Raw genomic sequence first — 14,486 nt, 5'->3', positions numbered from 1 at the left:
AGACAGAGGAGGGAAGGACGAAGGGAGGGAGGAAGAGCAAATACCCAAGCACTGAAGAGATCGTTTTAAAATTAATGCAAAACCCCATACAATCCGTCAGCAGATGTGTTTACATGTAACAGTTACAATTTCTTAGAAACAGTCTATTTGTCATAATCCTTTCTTTTACTTATTTTTTCTAATACCTATATTCCTAAAAAAAAGGGGGGGGGACATTTTTCTTATGTGCAATATGAACACAACTCTTCAGTATTGTAATGCATAATGGTACCAAGAGACGAAAGTTTCCTTCTTTACCGGATTGGATTTAACCTTAGTAAATGCAAAATTCTTTACGGTCTCACGCTCACCCACTAGGCAACGCCAGCAAATGTCCACAGCAAATGGCATAAAGCACTTTGAATGAGAATGAACATCAAGGCTTAGCTGGTTATACAAATCTTTCCTTAGTGCTCAAAAAACCTATCTTTTCAAAATGTAGAGTTCCCCTTCCTATTGTCACATGAACTTATTTTTAGGAACTAAAGTATTTCTCTATTAATTATAATCAAGCACCACCCTAAAAATTATTTCTATGGGCATTTTTCCACACAAGAAAAATCATCAGAAGTCTCAGGGTAACATGCTTAAAACATTCCATTTGTGATTTTCACATAGGATATAAAAGTCTGTCCAAAAGCCATGCAGACAGAGGGTCAATTATACCTTCAGATCCTAATGTTGTAGCTCACGTGGGCCCGAGCTGCAGAACCTTAGCAATAAAACTCTGGCCTGGAGCCTTCGTTTTTAAAGGTCACCTGAGATCCTTCTCTCGTCTTAGAACAGAGCAGCATTTTTTCTGAGTCGTCCCTGTGCCTTCGTGTCCATAGCTCCCCCACACTTTGAGACCTGGGAGACAGGGTCTCAAATTGGATATAAGTCTCTTTTGCCAAATCATCTTCCCACAAAGAGTCTGACTTACATTGCAGTCTGCAAACTTTGTACAACAAGAAACAAATCAATGGCAAGACAACAATACAGGCAGTACTGGTCACCCCAATAAGCAAAAACCATTGGGAATCATGGTCTTCAACTCTTTTGGTAAAAAAGGTGATACACTGGTCTTTCTGGGGAGGCACTCCTTTGGGGCAGACACAGGCCACGTATTGCCCACCAGGCTCCAAGCCATCTATGGTTACTTGGTTCTGGCTAGAGTCTGCATTCAATAGCAGCAGGTCCTTCTCACCGTATCTGGAATACAACACAGTCACCGCAGAGTTATGTGAGGTATTAATGACGTTCCACATCAAAGTCACACTCTCTTGAGTCTCGCTAACCACCCTGAGATTTTCTACCGTGGCGTTTGTCTCCATAGGCATTGCCAGCTCTTCTTTTTTACTCGCACTGGCTGGGGGAAGCTTACTTCCATTCATCTCCACCTTTAAATTTCTGCTCCCATCTGGATGGACCTGGAGCGACAGCCTGCTGGCCGTGGTGGTACTTGCTGAAATGCTAGAGCTTCGCCTTGCGGTTGAAGAAACAAGGGAGGAGAGGAAAGGAGATAAAGAGAAGGAAGCGGTGGGGGGAGGAGACAGAGTGGAATTCAACAGAGAAGTGGAAGACACGGGGGAGGGAGGGGGGGAGGAAGAGGACCAGGGGGATGATGAACTCGGCATGGATGTCAGTCTCCCAGATCCCGGCTGGACCTCCTGCTCAGGGTGATTGCCAGTTCTTCTTTCTGAAGTGTCTATTGATAGGGTGGTTGTGACAATACCAACCACTGTCACCGTAACCACAGCTTCTGACATCCCAGCCAAATTTTTGGCCTTACATTTGTAATCTCCAGCATCTTTGTAAGAAATGCCCGTCAAGCTTATTATGGACCATCTGACTCCTTCCCTGGGAGATTCCTGTATTACTGGGAGAAAACAAATGCATACGCTGTGAGAAAGAAAGAAACAATTCAAGCAGAGAAGAAAACTATCCATTCTACAAGCATCCATTTCACATCAGCCACCGGGAAATGGGAAATGGCACTCTGCAAGTCTCTGATGACACATGATGATTCTGCAAGTTGCTTACATGAACGTCTAAGGCCTGCCAATGGCCTGTACGGGGAATGGCATTTTAATAAACTTTTGTCCACTAAGTAGTGTGTGATTTAAGACAAGTTAATTAGTATATTTAGGCTTCTGTTCCTGTATTTATAAAATAAAGGAAAATGAGACAAACTGATTTCAAAGACCATTCCAATTTTAACTCACTATAATTCTATAAAAGGTTTATCATAAGACTTTACTTATATATTTCTCAAGATATCTTTTCATTATAATAAAATGCATCTATCCACATAGCCTGAGGTACAGCAGATCTTTTCCTGGCATGGAAGAGTCAGCATTTGTATTCTGAATCATTTATTTTATTTTTAACTTAGATAAACTAGTAAACCATGGATAGTTTTTATAAGAGTTTTGCTTTCCTAATTACTGATATCTGTATATACTTCCATTCTGTCTTGATTTTAGAAGCTTTCCAAAAAATAGTAATGCATAGAACTATATACCAGTAGCCTAAAACTCAACTCCCTAGCTTAAACTGTGGGCTATTAACTATCTATATATATGAATATTAGGCCTGAACTTTAAAAAATTCCACCAGGTTTCATTATTTCAACCTCAATTTTAATTTAATTTTGAAGAGTTTTAAAAACATATCCCTTTGTCAGAATATCACTGTTGAAACTGGGGACAAAGCACAGACTTTATCATAGTAGGAGCTGAAAAAGTCTCTTTAATCAGTATGTTCAAAAATTATACTTTTTGAATTATAAACAGGTCTCCATGTAATTATTATTTAAATAATTATTCAAAATAAGAAAACTTTATAAAATGCCTTTTTTAAAAAATTGTAAAAACACAATGCACATTTTGACGTGAGCTATATCCAAGACAAAAGGGTCATCTACTCACTCATCATTTTGTGTCTACCTAAGTTTAGATTGTCTAATTTTATCTAGGTAGTTAGACAAACTAAACCAAGGAAAATATTAATCAATAAAATGTACCTTTCAAATTCTTTGTACCCAACAATCTTGGAATTGTGTGAGTAGTGTCAAATTCCACAAAAACATGAGACCCTCGTAAACTGTTTGTTTCATAGGGCTGAATTAAGAAATACCTGTATAATTAACTGGTGCACTGTCAGATCTGGTCCACGTGAGCTGTGGGGTGGGGAAGCCAGTGGCATCGCACCGCAGCAGGACATTACTGCCCAGAGCAGACATGATTTTGGTGGCCGAGGTCATCACAGATGGCTTCTGACACTGCTCCAGCTCAGCCCGCTGAAATGGAATTCCTGCCAGGTGCTCGGGCTCACTACAAACCATCAGTGGATCCAGAAGCACGACAGCAAAGTCAGCAAACTTCGACAACTCAATCATTTTGGAAATGTGACAGTCACAGAACCAAGGGTTGTCCTGCAGACCTAAAACAGAAAGTAGGACAAGCTTGATAAAGGTATAATCTGAGGACTTCAGTTTCCATCACAGCCTCCAGGAGAGTAGAGACTCCAGTGTTTCCCTAAAAACAGAAGTTCTTTGAGAGAATAAGTAGGGTCAGTTTTGCCCTGAGGCCCAGCAACCCAAATGAACATATCCTGGCCTTTAATGCACATCATTACTAATCAAAGCTGGAATTGGCGACGATTCAATCTCTTGGCTGTTATGAAATTCACAATTTTGATGACAATTTGCATGACCCTCTTGTGAGGGTGAGAGTACTCTGCATTATTATCCCCATTTGGAAGATGACAAAGCTAAGACACAGAGGGGCCAAATAATTTGACCAAGATAATATAACTCAGGGGTGTCCGCCCAAGGCCGGTGGTCTGCATGGAGCCCAGGATGGCTGTGAATGAGGCCCAACACAAAATCGTAAACCTACTGAAAACATGATGAGTTATTTTTGTGATTTTTCTGACGGAATTCGATTGCACAGTTCTTGAGTGTGAACTTTGTAAACACCGTCATGTTGCAATGTCACTGTCATGTAAAATAGATACATGTAGGTTCTTGCTATGTGTACATATGTGTGGCTTCAGTTCAGAGCCATGTGTAGCTTCCAGTGTGTTGTCTTCCAAGTGCCGTCGAACTGACACCATGTGTGCCTGTAGTGACGTGGCAAAGCGGTAATTATCAATAATATTTCCACTACCATTGCAATGTCAGGTTGATGTTAATGAGAAGTCAGGTAAGCATTCTTATCCTGCTTACCAAGGCTACTCCACACCTTCACGGCGCCTCACCCAACTCGGCCCTCTGCCTCACCCTGCTTCCCTGCCCTGCAGCTGAGATGTGGAAGAGACCAAACCTTGCTTTCCATTTTCCCATCGATTAATTTTTATGATAAAAGTAAATATAGTACCTTATTTATTATTATTCTTTAATCCCAGCATGGCCCCTACATCAAGAGAATTTATGCACAAAATCTTTAAAAATGAATAACGTCATGCAAATTGTCATCAAGATTGTGAATTTCATAACAGCCAAGAGATTGAATTGTCACCAATTCTAGGGATTCCTTAAAAGTATTAATGCTGACTATGGTGGCATTGTTTACTTTTCAGAAGTAAGATGCTAAACCAAGGCCGAGATTGAAGATATTTTATGATCTGCAACATGTTATCAAGTTGTTTATGATATCAAAAGCCAGATTTGTGCCAGAATTTGATTATGAAAACTGATTTATAAGGTTGGTCGCCTGAGCTCAGTAGCTAGGGGGGCTGGTAGGTTCAAATCCACCCCAGGCCTGCCAAATAACAATGACAACTACAACCAAAAAAATAGCTGGGTGTTGTGGTGGGTGCCTGTAGTCCCAGCTACTTGGGAGACTGAGGCAAGAGAATTGATTAAGCCCAAGAGTTGGAGGTTGCTATGAGCTGTGATGCCATGGCATAATGAAGTTCTGTCTCAAAAAAAAAAAAAAGAAAGAAAGGAAGGAAGAAAACTGACTTAGAGATACAGCATTTTTAGTGGACTTAACCACTCATTTAAATGAAGTAAACATGTATCGTTAAGGTGAAAACCAACTTTTCGATACAGTGTTTCAAACCCATAACAGTGTTTCAAACCATAACAGCATTTCAAATGAAACTGAAATTAAGACAGCTCAAATTAAGGCAAACAATTGTATACATTTCTACACATTGGCTAAACACAGTTCCATGAACTGTGAAAATGATGATCCTTGGTTTTTTATTTGATTCAAGAATTCTAAAATAGATACCAAGATTCCCAGAAAAATAATTAAATTTTGGTGCATTTGCAACTCCACTTTCAGTTGCCATAAATGTTACCTGCCAGTGCATCGAGCTGCAATCTGACCTTCAACTTTGATCCTGGCTCTTTACTAGACTTTTGTAGGTCCTATCTTTTCCCCAATAAAAGTATCCCTCACTTCACAATCATGCCTTATTCATGTAATGGCTTCTACAAATGCAGCACCTACATTTGTGAGCAGTTATTTTCAAGAATGAAGCACATTAAAATTAGGACCAAAATACCTGATGAGCACCTTGAGAACTCACTGAGAATTCCAATTACTTCCATCCAAACAGATATGCGTGCATTCATTTCTCAAATACAATATCAAATATCCCACTAGTTTTATGCTGCCCACTTTTCTTTTACTTTTATAATCTAAAAGATCCAAAAAGCCAAAGACACCTTATTACTTAGCTATGGACATTTTCTATATTAGTGATCACAAGCCTGAGACCTGCTCGATGATTTTCAAGGACTCTCTGAACAAACCACTACATAATTGGGGTTGATACCATGAAAATTATGCACATGTTTTATTTTTTTTTTTGATCATCAGATTTTGTTAGTGTTTATGTATTTAATGTGTATCCTAAGACAACTCTTTTTCCAATGTGGCCCAGAGAAACCAAAAGACTGGACACCCCTGATGTAATCAGTGTCAGAGCCCAGATTGAATCCAGGTACCACAGGGGCCATAAACACAGTGATAGAGATATTTCAAACATGGGCTTCCTATGAAGTACTTACAGTACTGTAAGTATTACAAGGGTGCTCGGGGCTCCTAACAGCCATGGTTCAGTGTGACCTGAAGACATATTGAGGTGACACAAGTTTTTGTGTAGCAAAGCTGAGAGGCAGGCAGTGGCAGGAGATAAGACTGAAAAGGCTGGCAGAGGCAAGAACGTGGGTTGGCCGCGTGGCGTATGTGGTAGCCATGAGGTGCTTTGCTCAAAGCTCAAACTTAGCAGAAGCTGCTGGGCCTTCGAGGAGGCTGTCAGTGTGAGTTTGAAGGAAAGTGAGGAAAATGCTGTTGGAAAGCAGAAGAAAGAGAATCCTTACACAGAGTGGCAGAGAGGTTGGCAGCACTGTCACCTGTGGCAAACATGGAAAGTAGAAAACCCACTCAACGAAATGAGCCATCTCCCCAAGGAGATGCCCACACAGAGCGTTGAAATTGCTGCTGGCTGTCTTGCTAGTAAAAGGGAAAGGAGAGACATCAGGTAAAGAATTGTTCAATATAAATGAGATTTGCTGGGTTTGATAACAAAGCTGTGTCTCATTCCCAGACTCCCTAAATTCTCAAATTAAGAAAGGACTTCAGAGCAAAAATAAAATCCAGGGCGAGACTATAAAATTGTTTGCTGAAATCTCAGAAGGATCTAAGATAGTGCTTCATGGCATACTGTAAGACAGAAGTCTCCTTAGGATGATATCCCATAACAGCTTCACAGAGAACCCAAGATAAAAAAGAATTCATCTCAGAGATTTGTGGTTATGGCTTTTTAATAATGGAGTGGATTTTATATTGAGAAGAAAAGACAGAACTGCAATTTTACTTTAAATTTCTAACCCTGGTAGAAATTTAACTATTCATACACTCTATGTTTTTATTATGCCTTTCTTTATTGCAGTAGCGTTTCATGACCAATTTTTTCTGATAGAAAAGTTTATTTTTTCTATGGCTCGGTGCCCATAGCTCAGTGGTTAGGGCGCTGGCCACAGGCATTGGGGGCTGGTAGGTTTGAACTCAGCCAGGGCCTGCTGAACAATGACAACAATAAAAAAAAAAAATAGCTGGGCATTGTGGTGGGCACTTGTAGTCCCAGCTATTTGGGAGGCTGAGGCAAGAGAATCACTTGAGCCCAAGAGTTTGAGGTTGCTATGAGCTGTGATGCCACAGTACCCTACCCAGGGCCACATAATGAGACTCTGTCTTTAAAAAAAAAAAAGTTTATTTTTTTCTATGTTCTATTTTTAAAATTTGCTTTACTTCCATGGGAGAATAACCTTGAACTTTTCCCTCTTACATTTAGTCTTGTGGATCTGTTATACAACTAGTTCTCTAATTAATATTAATTTGAATTCTGTTCTCTTAAATGTTGGCACCTTCACCCAATTTCATTCCACAAGCAGGTTTTCTAGTTTATTTTTCTATCGCAATGCCTAAGCGTGCCTCTGAACCCTAATGTCTGGGCTGAAATCCCATTTCTACCAAGTTTCACTGCTATGGATAAGGATCCAACAACCTCTCTCGGCCTCACCTTCAGCGAGTATATGTGGCAATAGTTCTTTCATAGAGATGCAAGAAATTCTAATTAAACAATGCATGCAAATTACCTTGAACAATAGCATCTTCACGGTAAAATCTCTGCAAACCTCAATGTATCTTGCTAAACATAGTACTTAAAACCTTTTGCTAATATAGTCAAAGTTTCAATCTCTGAATAAGCAACAAATTTCACACAGAGAAAAACATATTCCCTGGAATATGGAGTGTATATTTTCTTGCTGTTAACCAAAAGAGATCTAACTTAATGCCATCTGCACCTCTACGGAACAAACAATTCAAAGCCAATACATTACGTAGTGGTGGTGATGTGATCTGAGATCCTGACACACCTATGATAATGAAGTCAGCAAACAGTTATTCAAAAACCCACTTCCCTTCTAGACATCACATTAGATATTCATTCATTATTGCAAATGTTGGTTGGTCTGATATATGAAGGCCTGATTTAAATACGGTATGAAATAGTAATAAAGGTAAAAGGGGAATTGACAGTCTCACAAACTTGACTGTGCTTCAGTTCTGGATGGGGCTCTGCCATTAACAAACTCTGTGTGGGCCAGGCGCAATGGCTCACGTCTGTAATCCTAGCACACTTGGGAGACTGAGGCAGGTGGATTGCCTGAGCTCAGGAGTTTGAGACCAACCTGTCCAAGAGTAAGACAGGTGACAGGTGTAGGCCCAGCTACTTGGGAGACTGAGATAAGAGAATCACTTGAGCCCAAGGGTTTAAAGTTGCTGTGAGGTATGATGCCACAGCACTCTACTAGGGGCTAGAAAATAAGACCCTGTCTCAAAAAAAAAAAAAAAAAAAAGCCAACTCTGTGACCTCAACACTGCAGCCTTGCTGAGCCTCAGTTTTCTCACCTATAAGATGAGAGAGTAGGCTAGATAAACTAGAAACTAGAAACTAGAAACTAGAAAAGCTAGAGCTCTTTCCAGCTGTAAGGTTCTCCCAGTCTATAAAATAAAATCACTGATGATAAACCAAAAATGAAACCCAAGATGAAACAGCAAACTGACATTAACAGCGCATTAGCACCAAGTAAAAAGCAGAATAGGGAGGAGGGCCTAATTTGCAAGCCTTTTTATATCTATTGATTGAGGTGAAAGATAATTTATGGATCAATCAAGGCTATCATAATAAAGCCTGTTTTTAAAAGTTAAATAATTCAAGTTTGTGACTTTTCTATATCTAATAATAAAATAAAATGTGATAAAATAAAATGTGATAAATGATAAAATGTGAATTATCAGACAACATGAAAAAGTTGTAACTATAATCTAGCCTAAAAGTAGCCAGTTATCCTTTTATTAATAATAGAACTGATGTTACTTATTAAAATGAGGAAGAGAGGGAATCACCACTGTGTTAACTCTTTTAGAGAAATTAATCCAGTTGGTCATAGCTAGAAGTTATGTAAACCAGGAGTAAATATTTTTAAATCCCTCAAAAATAAAATGTTTGTTTATTCCAACTTTGAAACATCTGAGGTCAAAGGTATAATTTTTAAAACCTGAATAAAAATAGCAATCCGTGAACTGAAAACATCAAGTGTTTTTTCTTCTGGGGACAAAGGTACGAGAACCATCTAAAGTTAAACTGTTACTTCGCCACATTCCTTCAAGGCAACACATCAACCATAAGTACAATAGTTTGCATTAATTAATTTATTTTATATAACTATTCTTGAATGGGGCAAGTGAACTTTGCTTTATTCCTTCCTAAAAGAGCAATGTTTTTCATGCATCAGAATAGTTGGATTATATGTGCTTTTTTTGGTGAAAAGTCAGCAACAAATTCTTGTACAAAAATTTTGCAGGCCTGCACTCTGGGAGGCTGAGGCTGGTAGATTGTTTGAACTTAGGAGTTTGAGACCAGCCTGAGCTAGAGAGAGACTCTGTGTCTACTAAAGACAGAAAAACTAGCTGGGCATTGTGGTAGGCTCCTGTAGTGCCAGTTATTCAGGAGGCTGAGGCAAGAGGATCACTTGAACCCAGGAGTTTGAGGTTGCTGTGAGCTATGATGCCATGGCACTCTACCCAGGGCAACAAAGTGAGATTCTATCTCAAAAAAATTATTTTACAGACTATAAGCCTTTGAAGACAAAGACCATGTCTTACCTTTGTGGAAGGAAAAATATTTAACAATTCAGTGGAAAAAGGAAAGTCTTTTTAATGAATGGTTATGAAACAACTGTTGTCTACAAGGTCAGACAATGAAGTTCAAAGTCACCTTTAGAAAAGTGCTACAGACTCATTGGTGAACATCACAACAGTCACCTTCCAAGTGCTCCCCTGGGGACGCTATGCACAGACACCAGTGCCTCACCCTCCCTTCAAAGCAATTTTTCTGGGATGAGTTTATGAACTTAATTTTCAGATCTTATACAACAACAGCTCTGATGGCTGTTCTGGAACTCTCCAGAAAGAGCTCTAAAATTGCTTTGAAGCATGGACAAGGTGCTGGTGCAGTACATAGCTCCCCAAGGGGAGACTTCAAATGTGACTACAGGGATAGTCAGTAATGAGGTATGTGGCACTTTTTCTAGGACGAGTTTGTGAAATTAATTGTCTAACCTCATATGTTGGGAAACAAATAGACCTCAACCTTTACCTCACACTACTCCTAAACTATTTTGAGATGGGTCACAGCCACAAGCGTAGAAGCCAGGGATAGGCAGATTGCATTTGTTTAAGCTGTAGAGATAAAGATGCTTTGCAAAAGTCTCCCCAAATTTAGATAATAAACTTTTATATACGTTCTTATTTCTTAAACTTTTATTTAAAATAATAAAAAACAGTTTTAAAAACTTAAAAAAAAAAGAAAGCTAAAAACTGCTGTAAAGGCTAAAACTACAAGGAAATAGCATATCTCTGAGACCGTGAGGTAGGCAAATATTTCTTAGATGGTACATAGAAAGCACTAACAGTAAAAGAAAAAATCAGATGTATTCAAAACTTAAAACTTCCTCATCCAAAATGCTATGAAATAATGAATAGATATGCCAGCCTTGGAGAAAATATTCATAATGCATATGACTGACAGAAGACTCATATTCAGTAATAAAAAGACAAAGAACCCTTGGCCAGGCACAGTAGCTCACACTTGTCATCCTAGCTCTCTACAAGGCCAAGGCAAGTGGATTATTTGCGTTCAGGAGTTCAAGACAAGCCTGAGCAAAAGCAAGACCCCATCTCTACTAAAAATAGAAAAACTAGGGGGGCATTGTGGTGGACACCTATAGTCCTGGCTACTAAGGAGGCTGAGGCAAGAGGATTGTTTGAACAACAGAGTGAGACTTTGCCTCAAAAAAAAAAAAAAGACAACCCTAAAAAAAAGGCCAAAACTTGAACAGATACTTCATAAAGGAATATATACAAATAGCCAATACAAATAAAACCTGCTCAACACCATTACTAATCATAGTATGCAAATTAAAATGACATGTGACACTTGTTCTCTGACCCAACCCACCCTACAGTACAACTGGAATAAAAAGGTCAAGTGCTGCTGGTGAGGATATGGAGCACCAAGACTGTCCTGTGGTGCTAGTGGGAATGTATGTTATACAACCTCCTTGGGAAAGTGGCAGTTTCTTTAAAAAGTTACACATAGAGCCATCCTATAACTCACCAAGTCAATCCTAGGAATTGATACAAGAAAAATGTAAATACACACCACAAAAAGCTTTGCACAAGCATGTAATTAAATATGAAGTGTCCGATTTCAAAGCAATGTATTACATCTCAAACAAAAAGCAGTACAATAATCTAAGTGCAATAGAACCTCTGTAAGTCGACCATCCGTGGGACTGTAACAAACTGGTCGACATATAGACGTGGTCAACAGCACAAGGAAGTAGGCCTACTGTACTGATACGCACATGTGGTGCAAGTCTGGTCTTTGAAAATTAGGTCAACTTAAGGGGGTGGTCGGTGTAGGGAGGTGGTCGACTGTGGAGGGTCTACTGGATGTGCCTGAACTATCGACACAGTTTTGCCATCTTAACAGTGGCTTGTTTATGCCAGCAGCAAAGGAGCCTGGAGAGCAAGTGATGATGAAATCGCAAAAGACGTTTTTTCACAACTTATTGAGAATGGGATATTTTTCCTCATAAAATGTGGCCCAAAGCCTGGAAGAAGTGGTTGTCAGTTGGTTCCAGGTCTGGTGAAGATGGTGGATGACAGAGTTTCCAAATCCAGCTTCTAAAGTTTGAGCAGCATCGTTTGTGCAAGATGTGGTCCAGGTGTTGTCTTGCAAGAGGACTGGCCTGTTTGTTTCTATTGACCAAGCATCCTCCTCATGTCATCCACCTGGTTGCAGTGGACCCCTGCTGTAACTGATGGACCAGGTTTTGTGAGGCTGTAGTGGATGCCACCAGCACTGAACCACCTGGCAGACACCGTTAGCTTTGATGAATACTCAGTATTGGATTGTGTTTTGGCATTTCATCTTTATGCAACCAGCGTGCCCAATGCTTGCAAATGTCAAAAAAAGAAGAATCCATTTTTCCCGTTTTTCATCACACATAACAATATGGTGTAGAAATGGTTCACTTCTATGTCGTGATAGCAAAGAAAGGTGAGCTTCAAGACGATTTCTCTTCTGACCCTCCTTTAATTCATGTAGAACCCATTTATCCAGCTTCTTTATCTTGACAATTTTTCTAAGGGTCCAACATTGTTAGAATAGTAATACCAAACCTTGCTGCTAATTCACACATAGGTTGAGATGGATTCACCTCCACGACAGCTTTCAGCTCATCATTACTTACGTTGGTCTCAGGTTGTCCATACGGCCCATTTTCAAGATTGAAATCACCAGAAGGGAATCTGAAACCACCGACGTCCTGTGCATTCATTTGCTACATTTTTCCCAAACGCATTGTTGAGATTCAAGCTGTCTGTGCCGTTCTGTCCACGGCAGAACTCAGATGCAAAAATAGCACAAATTTTTGACTTATCCATAGTTTTACAAAAATTGCTGTAGAAAAAATTTGAAAGTTAATCACAAGGCAAAACGTGGGTTTGAAAGAATGAAGATGTCCTTTGCAACCCAGATAAAACAAGAAGGGTCAAAGTGAACCGTCGGACACACCAAGTGCCAACCTTAGTACTTAAGGAAATCGGATATTTCACACTTCATAGCCCAGGAATAGCAACTTAATTTACAATCGCCCCAAAGTGCAAACAGCCCACGTGTTTAACATCAGGAGAAAGATGAGCAGTGGGTTCATTCATACACTTGGGTACAATTCTGCAACAAGGAACTACCAATACGTGCGCCAACATGAATCATTCTCAGAAATGCGACACTGGGTGAAAGAAGCCTGTCCCGGGGGTGAGTGTTGTATTCCTTTCTCATGGCATTCTAGAGCAGGCAAATCAACCTGTCGTGATGAAAATCCAAATGGTAGTTGTCTGAGAGGTGGGTATATTGACTAGGAAATAACGCAGGGGAAATTTCTGGGTGATGGAAATATTCTGTATCTTGATGGTGGTGTGGGCTACACGGGGGTACTGTATACATTTATCAGAATTTACCAAATTGACACTTAAGATCTCGAATTTCACTGTGTGCAAAGTATACTTTAAATTTGCAATTTTTAAAAAAAGTTTAAAAAAATAAAAGAGTGATGTCTTCAGAGATGGACTGAGAATTCAAAGCTTGACTCTGCCTCCTGACCAGCTGTAGAAAGAGAGTGAGGATTATGGCACTCTCTGTGCCGTGAGGGCCAGCAATAGGCATGTGAGGTCCCTGGAAGGGCACCCAGCCAGGAGAAAGCCTGAACTGTATGGATTTATCTCCTCAAGCCTAGCAAAGGGCCAGGCACACCTGCAGAGATGGCAAGTGCTTGTTGAACTAAATTAATGCCATTTTAGAAAATTGTGTGGGAACACTCAGGCTGCCACTGCCCTGTAGGCAAACTCCATTCTGAATAGAAGAGCCTCTGTTTACAGTGGAGCAAATTTGAGTACCAGTAAAAACACCCCCAAAAAGCATTTTATGTCCTCTCCCACTACCAGCTTTTTCTTCCAAGATAAACAGTATCAGGCCATTGTCTGTGTAAAAGTTTGCTTAATTTTAAGTAAGAGGCCATGAAAATTTACCTATATTATAAATCATCTACTATTCTAGTTAATTTAAATGCTTACTTGCAGTACAGTAGTTTAAGTTTTTATGAATACATTAAAGGACAATTTTACTAAGTTGCTATTTTCACCCCTTGAGAAGAGAGTAATTTAAAAGGCTCTTCTTAATTTTTTTATTAAGTAAATAAAATGTAAAATAATCAGCAAAATAACACATACATGAGAGGAATACTCTGGTCTTATCGCATTCCTTGCATTGCAAAGAAGCAGAGGTTCCAGAGCCAGAGGGTCCATGTCGAAACCCCAGCACCACCACTACATGATGAGTCAGTCTGGGAAAGAGGCTTAACCTACACCTCATTTCTTTGTCTATAAAATGGGCATAAAGTGGTACTTAACACAGGGTGAATAGGAGACCAGAAGGAGTTACGTATGTCGAGTATTAGAACAAGGCATGACCCGAGTAACTCTATCAATGTTAGCTATTACTACCAATATCACAAATAGGACCTCCATCTGCTAACAACAACAAACCCAGGGTAATAAAAGTTAAATAAAGTAGAATCTATCCCATTATGTCAGAACAGAAGCGAATTTTACAGGGCACCTGGGAAGATATAATTGCAACAGTTAAACACTGAGTTCTAGAAAATGTAAAAGTGGTTCTCATCACTACATTTAGTGATGCATCTGGAAGGCTCAAATGTTGTTGGGATAAGAAGAAAGCCAAATAGAGTCTTTCTTCTAATACGTCCCCATCCCAGTCACAGCTTCTGTAGGAGATTGTTAATCTAAAGCCTAACC

General features: G+C 39.6%; 1 protein-coding gene across 1 annotated transcript in view; it reads right to left on the bottom strand.

Moving 5' to 3' along the window:
• Positions 1 to 752: 752 nt before the first annotated feature.
• LRIT3 (leucine rich repeat, Ig-like and transmembrane domains 3) overlaps positions 753 to 14,486 on the bottom strand; it is a 21,787-nt gene continuing 8,053 nt past the window's right edge. The window contains exons 3-4 of the mRNA XM_003798153.1: positions 3,157 to 3,462; positions 753 to 1,897 (exon numbers count right to left, since the gene is read on the bottom strand). Coding sequence (XP_003798201.1) covers positions 753 to 1,897; positions 3,157 to 3,462 — 1,451 coding nt within the window. The remainder of the gene's footprint in view (positions 1,898 to 3,156; positions 3,463 to 14,486) is intronic.

Source organism: Otolemur garnettii, unplaced genomic scaffold (genome assembly GCF_000181295.1).
Source record: "Otolemur garnettii isolate 467f Iridium unplaced genomic scaffold, OtoGar3 scaffold00129, whole genome shotgun sequence".
In the NCBI taxonomy this organism is placed as follows: domain Eukaryota; kingdom Metazoa; phylum Chordata; class Mammalia; order Primates; family Galagidae; genus Otolemur; species Otolemur garnettii.
Note: the sequence above shows the minus strand (reverse complement) of the source record. Positions and strands in the feature narration are given on the sequence as shown.